Here is a 25,079-nt window from a genome sequence, read left to right on the forward strand (position 1 = left end):
TGCCAGGTAGGATGCAATCCAAGAGTGCAGAGGCTGAGACACCCAGCCCTGAGAGGGTGGAGAGGAGGATCTGACGGTTCACAGTGGTGAAGGAAGCAGATAGATCTAGGAGGATGAGAACAGACGAGAAAGTCAGCTTTGGCAGTGTGGAGAGTCTCCGTGACACAGAGAAGAGCAGTGACCCATCTTGTCAAGAAGATCGTTCTGAGAGATAGCGAGAGAGTTGGTCAGAGACTGCACGCTCAAGTGTTTTGGAAAGAAAAGGGATACCGGTCTGTAATTTCTGATGTCAGAGTCGTCGAGTGTTGGTTTCTTGAGGAGGGGAGTGACTCTGGCAACTTTGAAGTCAGAGGGAACACAGCCAGTGCTAAGGGATGAGTTGAGGGAAGTGAGATGGTCTCCAGAGATGGTCTGAGGAAGGGAGGAGAGGGTCGAGCGAGCAGGGTGTCGGGACCTCACATTGTGTGCACTTGCTTTGGGGTTACAAAATTTGGGTGTAGGGATTTTTTTTGGGGGGATGACAACTTTATTTTAGCTGGTTTTGTGAAACAAGGCGGTACCCTCCTTGACTGGAGCCTGCCTCTTGGCAACAGGTTTTATGAAAGTGCTTCAGTTCCTCTGATTGGTGTGCTTTTTGGAGGAGTAGCCAGAATCGTCTCCTGCTATTGTGTGGCCTCCCAGAATACAAGACATGACCCTTTCATTGGAATTTTGAAAAACTTTTTTTATCCACAGACAATTTTACAAGTTTTTCTTTAATACATTTGTCTGTGGTTATAATAATAAAGATGTCAAGCATTTGAACACAGACACCACAAAACAAAGCATTCAGTCGATTCATTCAGTATCTTTCGCTCACTCACTCGCAGCGCTCCCATTCTGAATAGACAGCAACCACAATCTCTCATAGACAAAAATGAAAATACATACATTTACACAAGAGATCCATAGATCCATTTAGAACAGATGAGCATCCACACTTCCTCTCACAAGCCAGACCCAAACCCTGCCCGAGGCAAGTAGCTACAGGAACACAGAACCTGAGACAGGCTTTTGGCATGGCATCAGGGCCGAATTAAAAAAGTAACTCTGGGATCAGGTCCCCCCCTGCCCATATCATTTTAATCATTATGATCTAGAAGGCATGTAAAAAGCACAACTACTCAGACTCTTTGTAAATACTGGCCCAGTTCTAAATGGCTGGCTCTACAGAGAGACTGGTTGTAATACTGATCTATGTAGTGTACAGTGGACCTCAGGTCTCTCTGAACTGAACGTCAGCCCTCATGTGTTACTGAACTGTGGGCATAGTGACCATACAATCCCTTGATACTGTATAACACACACATACAGCTGAGAGGCAGTCATCCTCCGATGCCTGAACAAAGGAAGAAAAACAACAGCCTTCTTTTGATTGGGCCATGCCAAGTCGCAGCATTTCTGGTACATTTGAGAATAAGTATTTTACAGTTACAACAAGACACACACGTGCAAACACACACAAAACATATACATCTGTTTGTTGTACAGACAGGTATAATTCCTAACTTCATATCAGCATTGAAAAGTACCTACAGAAACAAAAAAATACACTGACAACACGAGGCCAGAAAGAAGTGTTCCATATTGTTTTTGTCTACAACGTGACGCCAAAAGATACATTTTAAAATGTCCTAGAGGACCTAGTATGCAGTTTGGAGGATGCCACCATTTTGACTGTCAACACATTTACATTTTGGGTAAATGTCGAGTAAAAAAAAAGGCACTGCCATTTGTTATTTTAAATATGACTTCCCAGCCTCGTGCATTTCTATAATATAAATTACCTTTTTTTTGGGAGATTTAGTTTTTTCTTAAACATAGGATAATATTTTTTCAAATATATTTGTAAGCCTGCAGTCAATACAGGACATCGGCTCTTTGATAACAAAAACAAAACAAACAAACAGAGCACAGTAAAGCTGTAGAACTTTTGTTACAGTATGGATGCCTTCGAGTTTACAAAAAAAAGTCTCGCCATCGAATAATGATGCGATATTTGACTAATGTGCAGAGTGTCTATGACCAACAAAAATGTCAGTAAAAAAAAACCATTAAATAATAATATATTTGGAATATCAAGGTTATCCTCTAACTGTTAATACTGCAGTGTGTACAGAGGATCTCTCTCATCCCAGCCTCATAGGGGTTGGATGCGCTTTGGAAAATACAAATAAAACCCCCTTTTTTTGTGTTACACAAGGTGAACAGCTTCCGGAGGAGTCAAAGTCCGATCCACTCGTCATCAGGCTACTTCACACACGCAGTTGCAGTAATATATCAATGACATTCACAGCTCTTCTGTTTACTCCCTCTGCTCCATCGCTCTCTCATAGGCACATACTGTAGTGTACACTACATTCACACACACGTAACCTCATGGGCAGTAGTGAGTGTGTAGAATGCGCTACCCTCTGCCCTGGAGTTGTTGCCAGTCTTTTGGATAGGCTACATATCTTAGCCATCCACTGTGATGTCATCACTAGCCATGCAGATGGTGGTTAGCTTGGTAAGCACTGGTTACCCATTCCCAAAGGGCTATCCCTGGACCTCCGATGCTCATAGCTGAAGTGTACCAAAGTAGTAAAGGGCCTTATCCCACAGAAATAACCCCAGATGACTCTCCATCTCAGTCTAGGTTACCGTGGCCTGTTCTATTTGGTAATATTTCAAAAGGGTCGTCGCCCCCTATCCTGTTTGTTCTGCTGGTGGCCACGTTCAGACATTTGGCCAACCAGGATAGCAAGCGTTCCCAAACCGTCAGTCAGAAGAAAAAAACGAATCCAAACAAGACACAAAGAGTGTCTCTTTACTCCACTATTAAATATAAAAATGTGCGATTATACTGTAGTTCAAAACAAAAATAACTATGTTAATATTTGAGATGTACTTATGGTCACCAGCCATAGCAAGTTAATAAATGTGGTACTTTAAATAATACATCTAAATGAATACAATAAATCACCTCTGCAACAATAGAAAAAAAATTATAAATAATTTGAATCTGCTAATAGTATCAATTTATGTGGCAGTGGCAAGTGGATCTAACTACCATGTACTGTATATCCACTGATGCATGTTGCATCAGTATACCAATACTGTAATGCTGCCACTAAACCAAACCGTGCCACAAAAGGGTCCATGCCAATTCATGCTTTATTGAATTTTCCTGTCACCGTCCCAGTTAAGGCCATGCGTTTTTAGTGAAGCAGTGACATTTGACTGACTATGAAACATTACTACAAGCATCAATGACATTTTGACAATAACAGGTTAAAGGTTTGACTGGGGTCAACCCTACTTTATGACAAGATGGCGCAGTCTGAGAGCTTAAGTTCAATGCGCACTTGGGAGTGGGCTGTAGTTACTTTGGCAGAGGAAGGGGTGTTCTCGTTCTCCATCGCCGAGCAACGGTGCATTTGGCATGAAGCTGGTTTCATCTCACTACAAGTTCACCTCCACAATAAGTCAAGTCCCTTTTTCTGAACTACAAAACTCTTAACCTTTCCTCTCCAAACCACTTGCCTCTCCCCACTGATGAACGTTTATTGCACATACTTGCCATTTCTATTGCTGCACCAAGTGCAGAACAAGCTGTAGTAAAATATCACAACACCAAGTGCAGAACAAGAAAACGAGACACACAATAATTCAAAAATAAACTAACCCAAAAAGTTGCGCAAAAACCCTCACAAAACACCACACCAAATCAGGATGCCCATTCAGGCACAATATATTAGCGTGATCTTCCATGCACAAAACACCCACTTACAGAATGGCAGTGGCTAATAACAACAGAGCATAATTCAGCTTTAAAGAGCTTATTTTACCATGAACCTACCCTTATAGCATGTCATGCAGACAACAATGAACCAAGGGTTAGGGTTAAGACAAATATTAAGACAAAAAAACAAACAAGAAATTGAAGTACAAAAAGCCTCATTCCAAGTGCCTGGCTGTCTAACTGCATTTTGCCACTAGGTGGAGTTAAGTACTAAAAAGAGTATTCTCGGGAATTTAAACTAGTTTTAAACCCTTCATGGGTTGGTGTTTCTATGCTGCTTGAGGGAAAGGAAACCTCCCCAGCAACCTTCTCGTTTACATCCGCCAAAGCTACTTCCTGATTCCCCTGTCCTCTGTGTACATCTTTTCTCCTTGATTCAGAACATCTTTGACCATCTCTTACTTCCTAGTAAAATGAGAGCATATAGCATACAACGCTATAGTACCTACCCTGGACTGAAAACACACATGTAATCCTCATTCTATTTCACAATGAGACACATTGAAAATACTACTGACCCACACTGACTAGCCCTAATTAGAGAATAGGTCACACAACGTTGTGCACCTGTTAAAGAAACCTCACTACCAAATCCAGACACAGCCCAAGCAAATTAACAGCATAAACTTTCAATGCATAGTCTGCAGGGACAAAGATTAAAGAATTCTAAAAGATTATATATATTGGCCTGTCTATAACATTTACCCAGAACTTCACCACAACGCTACTACTACACAATTTTCCTGTCGTTTCAAATCAAAGTCCCTGCCTCTGACATGGATCCATCATCACTAACGTCCTCTTCTCCTTCTAAATCACTTGGTACAGACCATCCTGTGTCTCCCCACTTTTATTTCCCCTCCTCCCATCTCTTCTCATTTCTGTTTTTCCTTCTACACACTTCCACTTCATCCTGCTCTCCTTTTAGCGTTTTCATTTTCACACAGCTTGGCTGCTGGTAAGCGAAAGAAAGAAACAAAAAGCAAAAAAAACTATGATAATGTTGGTTGTAAACTATGATAGCTACTGTGGGACGTTAGTCTATTAAGCGACTAGTACGGTAGTATGCTACTACTTTCCCAAAATGTATTTAAAAAAATAAAATATAAGAGATAACATTCATAGCTGAAATGTATAAATGTTTCGGTACCATAGTAGCATCTTATGTAAACAATACATACATGTAAAAATGCTTTTTTTCTGTCACCTATACAGAGCATAGGGGTCTTTTGAAAAACTTCCTCCCTAAAACTCCCAAACAGTGAGATGAATGCCGAGGCTTCTCTCACAATGTGTCCCACTTTGATTATTTACTTACTTGTCTTGTGTTTGTTTTTGACTCAGTGAGACGTCATATGGTACGGCCGGTAGAAATGCTGACTGGTGCGAACTGGTGTGGGGACTGGGGCCGGAGAAGGGAAGTCTACAGTCTTGACTCTTATAGCATGATATACTACAGTACCCATAATGCACTACTCCCCCTTCAACTGGGTCCAGGGTCTGCCAATCGGTTGTTGGCCGATTCTGACCCCCAGCGCTGCTATATTTCCCCAGCCCAGCAGAGGGCACTCCTCCGGCACAGTTGTGGGTAGTTATACTGGGTGGGGAAAGGAGTCTGCACTGCATTTCTCATCCATCACTGAAGCCCAGGTACTTATGAGTGTGCTGGGGGCGTGACCGTGTTTTGTTGTGATGGTAACATGCCAATGTGCTACTGCGTTAGCAGTTTTTGCGGATTGGCTCGCCGTGGCATGATTTGCAGCCCAGCAACCACCCCGGTTGACCTCTCCCATTGGCTGTGGGGTGTGTGTGTGTGTGTGTGGGGGGTGTGTGTGGGACCAGATGTCCCCGGGTCTCCTTCAGGTCCTACTCTCAGATGGTGGATGTGCGGTCAACTCCATCTAGACACACAGGAGGGAGGGACATAGGACAAACCATCAGATAGGAATAAGAATAACAACTGGACAAATACAGACGGAATGTTTCAAAACAAAAAACTGTTGCATCTGGCCTAGCTGGACAAACAAAGAGGACCTGGGTTATGTCCTAAATGACACCCGATTCCCAACATAGTGCACTACCTTTGACCGGAGCCCAATGGACTTAGGTGTCTTTGGACCTTAGAAACAAGCTATATAAATCCTATGTATTGTTATTTTGGTAAATGGTATTTTATTGCAAAAGCAGCAGCTACTCTTCCTGGGGTCCACACAAAACATGAAATATAATACAGAATATCAACAGACAAAAACACCAAGGACAGAACTACATACATTTTTTTTAAGGCACACGTAGTCTACATATCAATACATACACACAAACTATCTAGGTCAAATAATAGGGGAGAGGCATTGTGCCACCAGGTGTTGCTTTATCTGTTTTTTGAAACAAGGTTTGCTGTTTATTTGAGCAAAATGAGATGGAAGGAAGTTCCATGCAATAAGGGCTCTATATAATACTGTACGCTTTCTTGACTATGTTCTGGATTTGGGGACTGTGAAAAGTACCCTGGTGGCATGCCTGGTGGGATAGGTGTGTGTCAGAACTGTGTAAGTTGACTATACAAACTATTTGGGATTTAATGTCTCTTATAAAAATAAGTGATGCAGTCTGTCTCTCCTCAACTCTTAGCCAAGAGAGACAGGCATGCATATTTATATCAGTCCTCTGATTACAATGAAGAGCAGTACGTGCTGTTCTGGGCCAGCTGCAGCTTTTAACTAGGTCTTTCCTTGCAGCACTGGACCACACGACTAAAACTAGAGCCCGCAGAACTTGCTTTTTGGAGTGTGATGTCAAAAAAGCAGAGCATCTCTTTATTACCCCCAGACTTCTCCCCATCTTTACAACCATTGAATCTATATGTTTTGACCATGACAGTTTACAATCTAAAGTAACACCAAGTAATTTAGTCTCCTCAACTTGTTCAACAGCCACACCATTCATTACCAGATTCAGAGGTCTAGAACTTAAGGAATGATTTGTACCAAATACAATGCTCTTAGTTTTAGAGATGTTCAAGACCAGTTTATTACTGGCCACCCATTCCAAAACAGACTGCAACCCTTTGTTAAGGGTTTAAGTGGCTGCATTAGCTGTGGTTGCTGATGTGTATATGGTTGAATCATCAGCATACATGGACACACATGCTGTGTTTAATGCCAGTGGCAGGTCATTGGTGAAAAGAGTAGAGGGCCTAGAGCACTGCCCTGCGTTACACCACATTTTACAGGTTTGACATTAGAGAAGCTACCATTAAAGAAAACCCTTTGAGTTAAATTAGATAGCTCTAAATCCACAATATGGCAGAGATTGAAAAGCCATAACACAAGTTTTTTCAACAACAGGTTATGGTCAATAATATCAAAGGCTGTATTGAAATCTAACAACACAGCTCCCACAATCTTATTATTATCAATTTCTTTCAACCAATCATCAGTCATTTGTGTCAGTGCTGAGTGCATGTTGAGTGCCCAACTCTATAAGCATGCTGAAAGTCTGTTGTTAATTTGTTTACAGAGAAATAGAATTATATTTGGTCAAACACAATTTTTTCCAACAGTTTGTTAAGAGCTGGCAGCAAGCTTATAGGTCTGCTGTTAGAACCATTAAAGGCCGCTTTACCACCCTTGGGTAGCAGAATTACTTTGGCTTCCCTCCAGGCCTGAGGACAAAGACTTTCCTCTAGGCTCAGATTAATGATATGACATAAAGGACTGGCAATAGTCAGCTACCACCCTCAGTAGCTGTCCATCTAAGTTGTCAATGCCAGGTTTGTCAGTATTGATCGATAACAATACTCTTCCCACCTCTCCCACACGGACTTTACAAAATTCAAACTTGTAATGCTTTTATTTCATCATTTGTATGTTTATTGTTGGCATTTCCTGCCTAAGTTTGCCCACTTTGCCAATGAAGTAATCATTAAAATAAGTGGCAACATCAAATGGTTGTGTGATGAATAAGCAATCTGATTCGATGAAAGAGTGAGTTGAATTTGTCTTTCTGCCCATAATTCCATTTAAACTACTCAAGTTGTTTTCCATAATTATTTATATCATTGATCTTGGCTTCATAATGGGCGGCAGGGTAGCCTAGTGGTTAGAGCGTTGGACTAGTAACCGGAAGGTTGCAAGTTCAAATCCCCGAGCTGACAAGGTACAAATCTGTCGTTCTGCCCCTGTTCCTAGGCCGTCATTGAAAATAAGAATTTGTTCTTGACTGACTTGCCTAGTTAAATAAATAAATAAATAATAGTTTATTCTTGTTTTTGTTGAGTTTAGTCACATCATTTCTCAATTTTCAGTAAGTAAGCCAATCAGATGTGCAGCCAGACATATTAGCCACTCCTTTTGCCCCATCTCGTTCAACAATACAATTGTTAAATTCCTCATCAATCCATGGAGCCTGAACCGGTTTAACAGTCAGTTTCTTAACAGGTGCATGTTTAACAATAATTAGAAGAAGCAATTTCATAAATTCATCAAGTGCAGCATCTGGATGCTCCTCATTAAACACATCAGACCAACACCTTTTTTTAACATCATCCACATAAGAGTCACTGCAAAATCTTTTGTATGGTCTCTTATACACTATTTTAGGCTCAGCTATTGGAACTTTGGCTTTCCTGGATATAGCCACTACGGATACAGCTTTAGAACAAAGTTCTACAGTATTAGTAAAAATGTGATCGATACATGTGGACGATCTTGTTCCTGTAGTGTTTGTAAACATCCTGGTAGGTTGATTAATAACCTGAACCAGATTACAGGCACTGGTTACAGTGAGAAGCTTTCTCTTGATGAAAACCAGTCAATATTCCGGTCCCCAAGAAAGCAGACCTCTCTGTTTACATCACATTCACTATCAAGCATTTCACACAAACTCAGCAAAAAAATAAATATCCTTGCACTGTCAACTGCATTTATTTTCAGCAAACTTAAAATGTGTAAGTATTTGTATGAACATAAGATTCAACAACTGAGACATAAACTGAACAAGTTCCACAGACATGTGACTAACAGAAATTGAATAATGTGTCCCTGAACAAAGAGGGGGTCAAAATCAAAGTAACAGTCAGTATCTGTTGTGGCCACCAGCTGCATTAAGTACTGCAGTGCATCTCCTCCTCATGAACTGCACCAGATTTGCCAGTTCTTGCTGTGAGATGTTACCCCACTCTTCCACCAAGGCACCTGCAAGTTCCTGCAGGAAGGGTACCACATGAGGGAGGAGGATGTCTTCCTGTAATGCACAGTGCTGAGATTGCCAGCAATGACAACAAGCTCAGTCCGATGATGCTGTGCCACACTGCCCCAGACCATGACAGACCCTCCACCTCCAAATCAATCCCGTTCCAGAGTACAGGCCTCGGTGTAACGCTCATTCCTTCGAAGATGAACGCAAATCCGACTATCACCCCTGGTGAGACAAGACTACGACTCGTCAGTGAAGAGCACTTTTTGCCAGTCCTGTCTGGCCCTGTGACGGTGGATTTGTGCCCATAGGCGACATAGTTGCCGGTGATGTCCGGTGAGGACCTGCCTACAACAGGCCTACAAGCCCTCAGTCCAGCCTCTCTCAGCCTATTGCGGAGAGTCTGAGCACTGATGGAGGGATTGTGCGTTCCTGGTGTAACTCAGGCAGTTGTTGTTGTTGTCATCCTGTACCTGTCCCGCAGGTGTGATGCTCGGATGTACAGATCCTGTGCAGGTGTTGTTACACACGGTCTGCCACTACGAGGACGATCAGCTGTCCATCCTGTCTCCCTGTAGCGCTGTCTAAGGCATCTCACATTACGGACATTGTAATTTATTGCCCTGGCCACATCTACAGTCTTCATGCCTCCTTGCAGCATGACCAAGGCACGTTCATGCAGATGAGCAGGGACCCTGGGCATCTTTCCTTTGGTGTTTTTCAATTAGTAGAAAAGTCTCTTTAGTGTCATAAGTTTTCATAACTATGACCTTAATTGTACCCTCTGTAAGCTGTTAAGTGTCTTAACGACCGAGACATAAACAGGTGCAAGTTCATTAATTGTTTATGGTTCATTGAACAAGAATGGGAAACAGAGTTTAACCCTTTACAATGAAGATACAGTGCCTTGCGATTCTTCTTTTGTGAAGAATCAACAACAAGTGGGAGACAATCATGAAGTGGAACGAAATTTATTGGATATTTCAAACTTTTTTAACAAATCAAAAACTGAAAAATTTAGCGTGCAAAATTATTCAGCCCCTTTACTTTCAGTGCAGCAAACTCTCTCCAGAAGTTCAGTGAGGATCTCTGAATGATCCAATGTTGACCTAAATGACTAATGATGATAAATACAATACAAGTGTAATCAAGTCTCCGTATAAATGCACCTGCACTGTGATAGTCTCAGAGGTCCGTTAAAAGCGCAGAGAGCATCATGAAGAACAAGGAAGGCGGGTCCGAGATACTGTTGTGAAGAAGTTTAAAGTCGGATTTGGATACAAAAAGATTTCCCAAGCTTTAAACATCCTAAGGAGCACTGTGCAAGCGATAATATTGAAATGGAAGGAGTATCAGACCACTGCAAATCTACCAAGACCTGGCCGTCCCTCTAAACTTTCAGCTCATACAAGGAGAAGACTGATCAGAGATGCAGCCAAGAGGCCCATGATCACTCTGGATGAACTGCAGAGATGTACAGCTGAGGTGGGAGACTCTGTCCATAGGACAACAATCAGTCGTATATTGCACAAATCTGGCCTTTATGGAAGAGTGGCAAGAAGAAAGCCATTTCTTAAAGATATCCATAAAAAGTGTTGTTTAAAGTTTGCCACAAGCCACCTGGGAGACACACCAAACATGTGGAAGAAGGTGCTCTGGTCAGATGAAACCAAAATTGAACTTTTTGGCAACAATGCAAAACGTTATGTTTGGCATAAAAGCAACACAGCTGAACACACCATCCCCACTGTCAAACATGGTGGTGGCAGCATCATGGTTTGGGCCTGCTTTTCTTCAGCAGGGACAGGGAAGATGGTTAAAATTGATGGGAAGATGGATGGAGCCAAATACAGGACCATTCTGGAAGAAAACCTGATGGAGTCTGCAAAAGACCTGAGACTGGGATGGAGATTTGTCTTCCAACAAGACAATGATCCAAAACATAAAGCAAAATCTACAATGGAATGGTTCAAAAATAAACATATCCAGGTGTTAGAATGGCCAAGTCAAAGTCCAGACCTGAATCCAATCGAGAATCTGTGGAAAGAACTGAAAACTGCTGTTCACAAATGCTCTCCATCCAACCTCACTGAGCTCGAGCTGTTTTGCAAGGAGGAATGGGAAAAAATCTCTCGATGTGCAAAACTGAGAGAGACATACCCCAAGCGACTTACAGCTGTAATCGCAGCAAAAGGTGGCGCTACAAAGTATTAACTTAAGGGGGCTGAATAATTTTGCACGCCCAATTTTTCAGTTTTTGATTTGTTAAAAAAGTTTGAAATATCCAATACATGTCGTTCCACTTCATGATTGTGTCCCACTTGTTGTTGATTCTTCACAAAAAAATACAGTTTTATATCTTTATGTTTGAAGCCTGAAATGTGGCAAAAGGTCGCAAAGTTCAAGGGGGCCGAATACTTTCGCAAGGCTGTATGTGAAGTTATTAGGATTTTTACAAATTATCTTTGAAAGACAGGGTCCTGAAAAAGGGATGTTTCTTTTTTTGCTGAGTTTATTATTTAGATACTGACTTATCACTTGGTGGCCTATAGCAACACCACAAAAGAAAAGGCTTTAGATATGCCAAGTGAACCTGCAACCACAACACTTGACATAAGATCTTCTCTAAGTATGACAGGGATATGGCTCTGAATATATACAGCAACACCTCCCCCATAAGCATTTGTGTCTCTTCTATTGATGTTATATCCTTGTATTGCACTGCTGTATCATCAAATTAATTATCTACGCGAGTCTCAGAAAAGGCTAAATATGTTATCTGATGTTAGCAAGTTATTGATTTCATGAACCTTATTTCTAAGGCTACATTTATTATTATGGGCTATTTTCAGCCCTTTCTTGGGTAGCTTAGAGATAGACATTCTGAAGAGCAAACACACAAAAAAAATCTACATTCAGCAGTCCATTAATCAATTGGTGTGTGCCCTGCGGGGTTGAAGCTACGAACTCATAGGCTTGGCTCTCTCATCCCATCCAGGCTTCTGGGAGGGAGGGTGGACAATGCCCCTGTCCTATGGACCAGGGTGCATTACATACAACAATTTATTATTATTGGAGTTCCTGTGTGGTCGAGGGTCTCATGACATTCCAAATGGAACCCTATTCCCTATATAGTGCAATACCTTTGACCAGAGCTCTATCGGCACTGGTCAAAAGTAGTGGACTATAAATGGAATAGGGAGAGTTATGTAGGCCCATGTTAACAATGCACCAACCCCTAACCCTTACCCCCTGTGGCACTTTCGGAGATCTGGAGATATGCTAATAGTGCCACCTTTCCCTGTCATAGGCTTGATGAAATGTTCACCATAATGGATATCCAATCCTTTCAGATCTACAGAACTGCCTAACAGGGTAACGTCTGGAAGCATGTCAATATTAGGGAAATTACTTGTCAGCTTTCTGTCAAATTGGTTAAAAGAGAGTTTGGTCATTTTTAGAGCTGACAGATTTCTATTGGACAGTATTTACTCGATTTGTAAATAAGGGCACGGGGTTATTCCATTCACAATGAGTACTTTGGTTCTAATTCATATTCTGTGGATTCAGTATGTTATAGAGAGAGAGAGAAAGGAGGGGCAGAGAGTAGAGTAGAGAGGAAGGGTCCAGTCTGGGACTGGCACTCCTCAGCTAACCACCTCTGCTCTGGGCCTATGTGTGTGTCCACCTACACAAAGCGGTGCTTGTCCATCCTAGCTCTGCGCCGAGCACTGAGGGCCACTGTCTCTGCCTCTGTGCTGGCGAGGCCGGGGAGAGAGAAAACAGCCCCTTTATTTAAAACTAAACTCCACTTCACATGGGAATGGTTACTGCGATTATCCATCTCCCTTCATCTCCTGTCCACTCCACCCTTCTATCCCCGTGTGGATTAATTGTGGAGACACCCTGGCTACAGCCAAACATGGGCTCAAATACTATTTGAAATATTTCAAGCAATTGCTTTAGCCTTCCTGGAGGGCCTGTTCTATTGCAGGTTCAAGCAAGCACAGCTAAAGCATTTGAAATGATTTTGAATAATACATGAACCCAGGTCTGGCTACAGGCAAGCCATCATCTTTGGGGAGTTGAGACTCTGGATGTAATCACTGTATGTTGCTGGCTTCGTTAGTTTTACGGTTACATTCTGACAAGACATATGAATGTTCCCGATGACTTGGCAAATGACTCACCCGTAACTTATTTTTTCCTTTAAAACCTCTACAGGATCAGTGGGTCCCCCGCGGGATGGTTGCGCTAACGTAGGCTAATGCGATTAGCATGAAGTTGTAAGTAACAAGAACATTTCCCAGGACATAGACATGTCTGAAATTGGCAGAAACTTAAATTCTTGTTAATCTAACTGCACTGTCCAATTTACAGTAGCTATTAACAGTGAAAGAACACCATGAAGTTGTTTGAGGAGAGTGCACAGTTATGAAAGTTAAAAGTTATTAATAAACCAATTAGGCACATTTGGGCAGTCTTGATACAAAATTTTGAACAGAAATTCAATTGGCTCAGTCTAAAACTTTGCATACACCGCTGCCATCTAGTGGCCAAAATCTAAATTACCCCTAGATTCCTAAGTCATATTTCTTTCTCTTGCATTTCAAAGATGGTACAATTTTTTTTTTTAAACACATGTTTTTTTTCCTTTGTATTATATTTTACCCTACATTAATTTACATTTCCACAAACATCAAAGTGTTCCTTTTCAAATGGTATCAAGAATATGCATATCCTTGCTTCAGGGCCTGAGCTACAGGCAGTTCGATTTGGGTATGTCATTTTAGGCAAAAATTGAAAAGAGGTTGAACAGTTTCTGGGTAGAGGGAATTCCAAATGTTGACACTCCTTTTTGTCTGTTTGTTTGTGCGTGTATAGAGGGAATTCCAAAGTTGACACCTTTTGTCTGTTTATTTGCGCATGTATACACTGATTATACAAAACATTAAGAACACCTGCTCTTTCTATGACATAGGCTGACCAGGTGAATCCAGGTAAAAGATATGATCCCTTATTGATGTCATTTGTTAAATCCACTTCAATCAGTGTAGATGAAGGGAAGCAGACAGGTCAAATAAGGATTTTTAAGCCTTGAGACAAGGATCGTGTATGTGTGCCATTCAGAGGGTGAATGGGCAAGACAAAATACTTAAGTGCCTTTGAACAAGGTATGGTAGTAGGTGCCAGGCGCGTTTGTAACAAGAACTGCACCGCTGCTGGATTTTTCATGCTCAACAGTTTATCGTATGTATCAAGAATTATCCACCATCCAAAGGACATCCAGCCAACTTGACAACTGTGGGAAGCATTAGCCTCAAAATGAACCAACATCCCTGTGGAATGCTTTTGACACCTTGTAGAGTCCATGCCCCAACGAATTAAGGCTGTTCTGAGGGCAAAGGGTGTGTGTGTGTGTGTGTGTGTGTGTGTGAGTGAGAGAGAGAGCGCGAGCGTGCGTGCGTACAAGTTTCTTTCTGTGCATGTGCGCACGTGTGAATAAACCAAGTGGTACATCAGATACAGTACTGTGTGCATTGACTAAGAAGTCCAGTATTAACTGGTGTGTGTGAATTCGAATGTGTGTGTTCATGGATGGTTGTGGTGCTCCTACCTCCCAGGGCATGCTCTGTCATACTCAAACACAGAGACTCCAGCCGGTTGTTGATGTCTGGTTCCGTCACTGGCACTTGGAGATCTGGAGAACACCACCACAATGTTACAACAACATACACACAACCAACTACCCGGAGAACAACACTGCAAAATTACAACAACGTACACACAACTAACTACCAGGAGAACTCTGCAACATGACATCAACATACACACAATCAACTACCTGGAGAACACCACCACAATGTCACAACAACATACACATAACCAACTACCCGGAGAACACTGCAACATTACAACTAACTACCAGGACAGCACTGCAACATAACGTACCCACAACCAACTACCTGGAGACCAACACCACAATGTTATAATAACGTACACACAACTAACTACCAGGACAGCACTGCGACATTACAATGTACCCACAACCAACTACCCGGAGAACAACACAACAATGTAACCACAACCAACTACCTGGAGAACACCACCAATGTTACAACGTACCCTCAACCACTGTGAAAGCTCAGCTAAAATAAAAAGCTAAACAAACAACTGAAAGAGTATGATAAATGTGTGTATACCCATACATAAAAAGGCCAGGTAAAGACCCCCAGAACATTCCAACATCAACATAACCACTGTGAAAATAGCTCAGACTTTACAATCAAAATAATGATGCATTTTTTCACAGTCCTCTACAAACCACAAAATACCACATCAGAGTCTACTATTCCCATTGAGCACAAAAAAAAGAGTTGAAATGAAGTTCATCAAAATGTCTCGATCCCAATACTTTAACCTTTCCTAACACCACCACACCGAAATGGCAGCAGACAAAGGAATTAATTATCATGGGCTCCAAATCCCAGTTTGTACGGGGCGGGCGTCGTAACAATGACCTCCATTCAACCACACCGCGTGTGCCGTGCTTAATCTGATTACACTACACCGCCAATTAACCAACTGTCTACACATTACACCCCTTAAATACAATACCCAGTCATTTGGGTTACTCAAATTGGGGTGGTTTGTTGCGCATGTGTGAGTGAAGTGTGTGTGTGTGTGTACTTCTCAAATTCAAAGTTACCTGTTCCGCCACAAGGGGGACCCATAAACTCACCCACCCCCCCCAAAGAAAAACTTAGAAGCGATTGTCTGAGACAAGTTGCTAACTTGTTAGCCTAGCAGCCCCCTCAGCTCAGTTGTGAGCTCCTTAGCTAGCTATCACGAGGGGATATCTAGGCCATCGGTTAGCCTTAAGCTGCTCCTGCCTGCCTTAAGCAGAGTCAACGCAGCCCGGGCGGCTGTGAAAATCCCTTGTGGGTTGAGAGAAGAGCCGAGTTATGCACTTGCCGTCGCACTGGCTGGACAGACAGAACAGTCAGCCACTGGCTATTTTTAGGCCTCAAATCCTGGCCCCTCCACGCACACACACACACTCCCCTTACTTCATCCCATCATTCTCCCTGTATAGTCTCTGTTTTAATCAATCATTTAATCTGTCTAGCGTCAGTTTGAGAAATAGGGGAGAGAGAGAGACAGAGATTGAGAGAGGGCGAGTCCAAGCCTAGCTTTCCAGGCAGCTACATACTCTGGCCCGGCTCCAACTCCAGCCACCCCCGAGTGCATGTGCAGTGTGTATGACTCTGCAGAGCTGTAGGAGGGAGGGAGAGAACGAAGGAGGGAAAGAGAGAAAGGCAGGGAAAGGGTGCCAGGGCTGCTCAGCCACCCAACACAAAGAGGCTCATTGTAACAGTCCACTGACTCTTCCCTCATTCCCTTCCTCACATACGGCTGCAGTCCCTCTTTCCCCCTGAAACCGCCCTCCCTCCTCCTTCCTCTCCATTCTAAAAAAGGGGGAATACTCTTTGGTTCCCTATGAAAGACAGGCCGGAGGAGGAAATCCCCGCTGTCACATTGATGTCCAGTTTATCCCGCGGCTACGGCTGAAAATAGAATTAAGGATCCAGCCATTACAGAGCAGAACATTAGACTTGAATGGGATCTTTACCTCAGGCTGTTGTCCTGCATTGGTATGCAGATGAGAGCAGTGTGTGTAATGCCCTGTGGCATTACAGCATCTGTCTCCAGGCTAACAAAGAGGAAGGTAGCACTGAGGATGTTAGGCTGCTGAGAGCTTATAAAAGATTGAGAGATGGCAATACAAAAAGGAGGGAGAGAGGGAAAAGAAAAAAAGAGGAAGAGAGAAAGAGAGGCTAAGATAAAGAAAGAGAGGAACAGAAAGATAGAAAGGACTACCTTGTACTGTGAGTAATGTGTGACAAAGTGTGTGTGCGCATGTGTATGTATCGTGTAACTGAGTGTGCGTGTGTGTGTGATTTCTTACCAGACTGCTGAAACATGACCATGGTGTGTGGCGTGGTGTGGACAGGCAAGGAGCGGGTCCTCTGCACTGAGCTGTGGGTTCGGCTGGGCATGCTATTACTGCCTCCGGGGTTGGCAAACCATAAACCCTGTTGAACAAACTGATAGTCACACAGACAGCCACAACAGACTGATAGCCCTATGAGCACAAGACGTTTAAAAGACGTTGTGCTTGGTTGAAAATACTTATTTTTTTGTTGAAAAGATGTTGAAACCACGACTTTTCAAAGTTTTGTGCTCACTAGGAGGCTAGAGGTCATATATCTTTGGATCATTAGACCATCTAAACTGGCACAATTCCAAAAACTGGTGCAACAAATCTAACCACTAACAGACAATGTTGGGAAATATATTAATGTCCCTATGACGGCAAAATAATATAATGATATACAGTTCTGCACATTGTTGGCGATACTTGAAATACCCACCCCCCCACCTTGGCCCCCTCAAATTGCAGTTTGAGGTCCCTACATTAGACAAACTACTGAGAGCACCTCACTCAATAAGTGCAATTTAATTTATATTTAAAAATGACATTTCACAATACTTCAGCATGACTTATAGGCCAATAGTCCGACCTTTTGGTTTACAATTTCAATCATGAGCAATATACATTTTGGTTACACTCTGATCAAAATGGACTCACATTAATTTCTGCAAAATTGTATTAATTAGGACTATCACATAACTAAATACACACCCGGGGGTGGCTTTATAAAAGTGTGTAAAAACTAGGGGAGGGCACACCAGGTGTTTTCACTCTAGCCTATAACTACTGAGCCATTATAAAGTCAACCTTTTCTTGTTCTCCCTTTCTCTCCCCCCGTTTAACCTCAAACTACTGACACTTTAGCCGTGCGGATACCTCTCTGTAACCTGCCTATTATACATTCAACCTTCTCTTTCTCTCTCCCTCTACTCCCCTCCACCACTCTCTCTCTCTCCCCACTCCCTCTCTCTGTCTCGCTGTCCCCCTTTCCCGGCCCTCCCATACAGAGAGCCAGGGAAAAACAGGAAATGCCTGTGCACTGTTCTCACTGCCTCTGACTAGCTCACTTGCTCTCTCTCCTTCTCCTCCCTTTCCCCTCTGCTCTCCGTCACCCCTCCCCCTACACCACCACCACCACCACCACCGCCCTAACAATGACTCACCCCAGTCTCTCTCCCCCCTCCTCCCTCCTTTATTTTAATACACACATTCCATACTTTTTGATTTAGTCCCAAAAAATGGTCGGACGGAGAAAGTGTGCGGACTGTGGAGGAAGCGGTTTGGAATTTCCTCCCATTGTAAGGATGCATAAAGAAATGCAGAAGGGGAGCATAGCAGATGTGTGCCAGGTTATCCCTGCTGTGGAGTGGAGAACTGTTCCAATGAGCACTAGTGATGTAGGGTCTGTGGAATGCGGGATCCGCCTACAAGTTCCAGCCACTTCACCCGACACGCGGGTGATTTCTTTCCCTTTGCGTTTTCCCCCTTATGGTTGTATTTGTTTCTATGACTGTCTTTACAACTATGTAATTCACAGGGAATGATAGTTCGGGACAGATCTGAAAGAGGGTATTGTTAGGAGTTAGATTATTTCTCTGTGTGATGGGATGATTCCAGAATCCAGACACTTGACCAAGTAGTGGTTTTCTCCCTTTTTACTTTCTCCCGCTGTATATAGGCATATACGCAGCACCCCTTCAGTATGAGAATACAATAACGTTGTTGTTTCTGCATGTAGGTCCCCTTTGTATCAATACCCTTTATATCACTACCCATTTTCCACTACTGTAGTGAACCAAATTGTGATTGAAGCTGATAGGGATGTCCTCCCATTAAAAAGGTAGGCTTACTCAGCAATATAACATAACCTTAAAAATCCTTTCAGATCTAAATGAATGGCCAAAATCTGGAAATGTGAGGTTAACTCAGACTTTAGACACTACACATTAATGTTAATCGGACACTTGTGAAAATATTTGAGTTGAGGACGCCGATGTGGGCAGATGCTAGGGGCTAAGATAAGGTTAGATCATATGCCGTCCCTGCCTAAAAGGGAGACTCTGCAATGTAACATCACAAAAGAAGAACTCTACATCAATTGCATAGGCTAGGGGTAGTGGCTAAGTGCACAGTCAGGAGTGTCCCCACCTGTCGTCCCTGCTTGAGACCGGTGGAGGTGCTGCTGGCGCTGCGCGGCGTGGGTCCCAGGAGGCCGGCGGTGCCAAGCAGGCCAAGCCTGGCGCCGGGCAAGCTCCGTGAGGGCATCTGGAACTGGCGCAGGCTCCGGCGGGCCGACATGCTACTGCTGCCCCCCACGCAGCCCGCCGTGGGGAGAGAGTTGGACTGGCTGAAGCCCCGGCTACTGCTGCTGCTGCACGGAGAGAGAAATAGCACTTGGATCATCTTTTTTTTTTAAAGAAATAAAAAGGAGGTAAAGCACTTTGTGACAACTGCTAGTTTAAAAGGGGCTTTATAAAATACATTTGATTGACTGAGGAGATGGGAAAGTTGGAGAAAGCGTGGTCGCAGGGGATGCAGGGAACCCTGATCTCCGGAGTGGAGTTGTATATGAGTCAAGAACAGCTGGTATTGCCACTCGAGAACAAGCTCTGTAGCTACATTATTGACCTTTTAAAACATTTAGCCAAGGAAGTCATATATATATATAAATATATATACACACACACACAGTGGGGCAAAAAAGTATTTAGTCAGCGACCAATTTTGGACAATTCCTCTTTACAAAACTGTTTAAGTTCAGCAATATTCATGGGATGTCTGGTGTGAACCACTCAAGGTCATGTCACAGCATCTCAAATCGGGTTTAGGTCAGGACTCTGACTGGGCCACTCCAGAAGGCATATTTTCTTATTCTGAATCGATTATTTTGTTGATTTACTTCTGTGTTTTGGGTCGTTGTCCTGTTGCATCATACAACTTCTGTTAAGCTTCAATTGGAGGACAGAGAGCCTTACATTCTCCTGAAAAATGTTTTGATAAACATGGGAATTCATTTTTCTGTCGAGTTTGGGAGGAGGTTTTGATGTTGGTGTGCTGTGCCTTTTTTCTCCACACATAGTGTTGTGTTCCTTCCAAACAACTCAACTGTAGTTTAATCTGTCCACAGAATATTTTGCCAGTAGCGCTGTGGAACATCCTGGTGCTCTTTTGCAAACTTCGTACGTGCAGAAATGTTTTTTTTTTGACAGCAGTTGCTTCTTCTGTGGTGTCCTCCCATGAACAGCATTCTTGTTTAGTGTTTTATGTATCGTAGACTTGTCGACAGAGATGCTAGCGTGTTCCAGAGATTTCTGTAAGTCTTTAGCTGACACTCTAGGATTCTTCTTAACCTCATTGAACATTCTGCGCTGTGGTCTTTCAGGCATCTTCGTAGGACAGCCACTCCTAGGGAGAGTAGCAACAGTGCTGAACTTTCTCCATTTATAGACCATTTGTCTTACCGTAGACTGATGAACATCAAGGCTTTTCAAAATAATTCTGTAACCCTTTCCAGCTTTATGTAAGTCAACAATTCTTCTGAGATCTCTTTTGTTCGAGGCATGATTCACATCAGGCAATGCTTCTTGTGAATAGAAAACTCAAATGATGTGAGTGTTTTTTAATAGGGCAGGGCAGCTCTAACCAACAACTCAAATCTCGTCTCATTGATTGGAATCCAGGTTAGGTATCTCCTGACTCCAATTAGCTTTTGGAGAAGTCATTAGCCTAGGGGTTCACATACTTTTTCCAACCTACACTATGAATGTTTAAATGATGCATTCAATATAGACAATAAATATTTGAAAACCAATTTATGCAGAAATCCAGGTAATTCAAAAGGGTTCACATACTTTTTTTGTATATACACTACCGTTCAAAAGTAAAGAGGAGACTCCGGGATGCTGGCTCTCTAAGCAGAGTTTCTCTGTCCAGTGTCTGTGTACTTTTACCCATCTTAATCTTTTATTTTTACTGAGATATGGCTTTTTCTTTGCAACTCTGCCTAGAAGGCCAGCATCCCGGAGTCTCCCCTTCACTGTTGACGTTGAGACTGGTGTTTTTGCGGGTACTATTTAATGAAGCTGCCAGTCTCAAACTAGACACTCCAATGTACTTGTCCTCTTGCTCAGTTGTGCACCGGGGCCTCCCACTCCTCTTTCTATTCTGGTTAGAGCCCATTTGTGCTGTTCTGTGAAGGGAGTAGTACACAGCATTGTACCAGATCTTCAGTTTCTTGGCAATTTCTCACATAGAATAGCCTTAATTTCTCAGAACAAGAATAGAGTGACGAGTTTCAGAAGAAAGTTATGTTTCTGGCCATTTTGAGCCTGTAATCGAACTCATAAATGCTTATGCTCCAGATACTCAACTAGTCTAAAGAAGGACAGTTTTATTGCTTCTTTAAAAATCAGGACGACAGTTTTCAGCTGTGCTAACATAATTGCAAAAGGGTTTTCTAATGATCAATTAGCCTGTTAAAATGATACACTTGGATTAGCTAACACAACGTGCCATTTGGAACACAAGAGTGCCGGTTGCTGATAATGGCCTCTGTCCGCCGGTGTAGATATTCCATAAAAAATCTGCTGTTTCCAGCTACAATAGTCATTTACAACATTAACAATGTATTTCTGATCAATTTGATGTTATTTTAATGGACAAAAAGGTGGTTTTCTTTCAAAAACAATGACCCTAAACTTTTGAACGGTAGTGTATACATATCTCTGTCTATGTGTATCCAAATCAAATCAAATCACATTTTATTTGTCACATACACATGGTTAGCAGATGTTAATGCGAGTGTAGCGAAATGCTTGTGCTTCTAGTTCCGACAATGCAGTAATAACCAACAAGTAATCTAACTAACAATTCCAAAACTACTGTCTTGTACACAGTGTAAGGGGATAAAGAATATGTACATAAGGATATATGAATGAGTGATGGTACAGAGCAGCATAGGCAAGATACAGTATATGGTATCGAGTACAGTATATACATATGAGATGAGTATGTAAAACAAAGTGGCATAGTTAAAGTGGCTAGTGATACATGTATTACATAAGGATACAGTCGATGATATAGAGTACAGTATATAGGTATGCATATGAGATTAATAATGTAGGGTAAGTAACATTATATAAGGTAGCATTGTTTAAAGTGGCTAGTGATATATTTACATAATTTCCCATCAATTCCCATTATTAAAGTGGCTGGAGTTGAGTCAGTGTCAGTGTGTTGGCAGCAGCCACTCAATGTTAGTGGTGGCTGTTTAACAGTCTGATGGCCTTGAGATAGAAGCTGTTTTTCAGTCTCTCGGTCCCAGCTTTGATGCACCTGTACTGACCTCGCCTTCTGGATGATAGCGGGGTGAACAGGCAGTGGCTCGGGTGGTTGATGTCCTTGATGATCTTTATGGCCTTTCTGTAACATCGGGTGGTGTAGGTGTCCTGGAGGGCAGGTAGTTTGCCCCCGGTGATGCGTTGTGCAGACCTCACTACCCTCTGGAGAGCCTTACGGTTGAGGGCGGAGCAGTTGCCCTACCAGACGGTGATACAGCCCGCCAGGATGCTCTCGATTGTGCATCTGTAGAAGTTTGTGAGTGCTTTTGGTGACAAGCCAAATTTCTTCAGCCTCCTGAGGTTGAAGAGGCGCTGCTGCGCCTTCTTCACAATGCTGTCTGTGTGAGTGGACCAATTCAGTTTGTCTGTGATTTGTATGCCGAGGAACTTAAAACTTGCTACCCTCTCCACTACTGTTCCATCGATGTGGATAGGGGGGTGTTCCCTCTGCTGTTTCCTGAAGTCCACAATCATCTCCTTAGTTTTGTTGACGTTGAGTGTGAGGTTTTGTTGACGTTGAGTGTGTTTTCCTGACACCACACTCCGAGGGCCCTCACCTCCTCCCTGTAGGCCGTCTCGTCGTTGTTGGTAATCAAGCCTACCACTGTTGTGTCGTCCGCAAACTTGATGATTGAGTTGGAGGCGTGCGTGGCCACGCAGTCATGGGTGAACAGGGAGTACAGGAGAAGGCTCAGAACGCACCCTTGTGTTGAGGATCAGCGGGGAGGAGATGTTGTTGCCTACCCTCACCACCTGGGGGCGGCCCGTCAGGAAGTCCAGTACCCAGTTGCACAGGGCGGGGTCGAGACCCAGGGTCTCGAGCTTGATGACGAGCTTGGAGGGTACTATGGTGTTGAATGCCGAGCTGTAGTCGATGAACAGCATTCTCACATAGGTATTCCTCTTGTCCAGATGGGTTAGGGCAGTGTGCAGTGTGGTTGAGATTTCATCGTCTGTGGACCTATTTGGGCGGTAAGCAAATTGGAGTGGGTCTAGGGTGTCAGGTAGGGTGGAGGTGATATGGTCCTTGACTAGTCTCTCAAAGCACTTCATGATGACGGATGTGAGTGCTACGGGGCGGTAGTCGTTTAGCTCAGTTACCTTAGCTTTCTTGGGAACAGGAACAATGGTGGCCCTCTTGAAGCATGTGGGAACAGCAGACTGGTATAGGGATTGATTGAATATGTCCGTAAACGCACCGGCCAGCTGGTCTGCGCATGCTCTGAGGGCGCGGCTGGGGATGCCGTCTGGGCCTGCAGCTTTGCGAGGGTTAACACGTTTAAATGTCTTACTCACCTCGGCTGCAGTGAAGGAGAGACCGCATGTTTTCGTTGCAGGCCGTGTCAGTGGCACTGTATTGTCCTCAAAGCGGGCAAAAAAGTTATTTAGTCTGCCTGGGAGCAAGACATCCTGGTCCGTGACTGGGCTGGATTTCTTCCTGTAGTCCGTGATTGACTGTAGACCCTGCCACATGCCTCTTGTGTCTGAGCCGTTGAATTGAGATTCTACTTTGTCTCTGTACTGGCGCTTAGCTTGTTTGATAGCCTTGCGGAGGGAATAGCTGTTTGTATTCGGTCATGTTACCAGACACCTTGTCCTGATTAAAAGCAGTGGTTCGCGCTTTCAGTTTCACGCGAATGCTGCCATCAATCCACGGTTTCTGGTTAGGGAATGTTTTAATCGTTGCTATGGGAACGACATCTTCAACGCACGTTCTAATGAACTCGCACACCGAATCAGCGTATTCGTCAATATTGTTATCTGACGCAATACGAAACATGTCCCAGTCCACGTGATGGAAGCAGTCTTGGAGTGTGGAGTCAGCTTGGTCGGACTAGCGTTGGACAGACCTCAGCGTGGGAGCCTCTTGTTTTAGTTTCTGTAGGCAGGGATCAACAAAATGGAGTCGTGGTCAGCTTTTCCGAAAGGGGGGCGGGGCAGGGCCTTATATGCGTCGCGGAAGTTAGAGTAACAATGATCCAAGGTCTTTCCACCCCTGGTTGCGCAATCGATATGCTGATAAAATTTAGGGAGTATTGTTTTCAGATTAGCCTTGTTAAAATCCCCAGCTACAATGAATGCAGCCTCCGGATAAATGGTTTCCAGTTTGCAAAGAGTTAAATAAAGTTTGTTCAGAGCCATCGATGTGTCTGCTTGGGGGGGATATATACGGCTGTGATTATAATCGAAGAGAATTCTCTTGGTAGATAATGCGGTCTACATTTGATTGTGAGGAATGTGTGTGTGTGTGTAGGGTCTAATCTACCTCCTCTGCGCCCGGTAGCCCGCCATGTCCAGGAGAGTCTTCCTGGGGAACGAGCGGAACAGCTTCTGCACCTGCTGTTTCCATGACAACAGGCGCTTCTTCTGTGTCTCAGTGAACGCCTGAAGGAGGAGAGGGGAAAGGAGAGGTTGCAGGGCCAAAGAGTAGGAGAAAGACCATGACTTAGGGTTTTGCAGTTCAGCTTTGTTAGTTTATTTTGATTTTTTATGGCCCCACTACACTAGAAATATACTGAACAAAAATATAAACGCAACATGTAGTGTTTGTCCCATGAGCTGAAATAAAATATCCCAGAAATTCTGCATATACACAATAAGTTTATTTCTTTAAAATAGAGCACAAATTTGTTTACATCCCTGTTAATGAGTATTTCTCCTTTGCCAAGATAATCCATCCACCTGACAGGTGTGGCATATCAAGAAGTTGATTAAACAGCATGAT

At 43.2% G+C, this 25,079-nt stretch overlaps 1 protein-coding gene across 3 annotated transcripts in view; it reads right to left on the reverse strand.

Annotated features, from left to right (window-relative positions):
* Window positions 1-1,846: 1,846 nt before the first annotated feature.
* The window catches only part of LOC139374941 (protein Smaug homolog 1-like), a 102,715-nt gene continuing 79,482 nt past the window's right edge, over window positions 1,847-25,079 (reverse strand). For 2 of the 3 annotated variants that reach the window (XM_071116200.1, XM_071116202.1), the window contains 5 exons: window positions 24,621-24,739; window positions 19,164-19,386; window positions 16,989-17,115; window positions 14,637-14,720; window positions 1,847-5,724 (listed from right to left, as the gene is read on the reverse strand). In XM_071116200.1, coding sequence (XP_070972301.1) covers window positions 5,696-5,724; window positions 14,637-14,720; window positions 16,989-17,115; window positions 19,164-19,386; window positions 24,621-24,739 — 582 coding nt within the window. In that variant the 3' untranslated portion in view covers window positions 1,847-5,695. The remainder of the gene's footprint in view (window positions 5,725-14,636; window positions 14,721-16,988; window positions 17,116-19,163; window positions 19,387-24,620; window positions 24,740-25,079) is intronic. The other variant, XM_071116201.1, reaches the window with a different exon arrangement.

This window comes from Oncorhynchus clarkii, chromosome 19 (genome assembly GCF_045791955.1).
Source record: "Oncorhynchus clarkii lewisi isolate Uvic-CL-2024 chromosome 19, UVic_Ocla_1.0, whole genome shotgun sequence".
Lineage (NCBI taxonomy): Eukaryota > Metazoa > Chordata > Actinopteri > Salmoniformes > Salmonidae > Oncorhynchus > Oncorhynchus clarkii.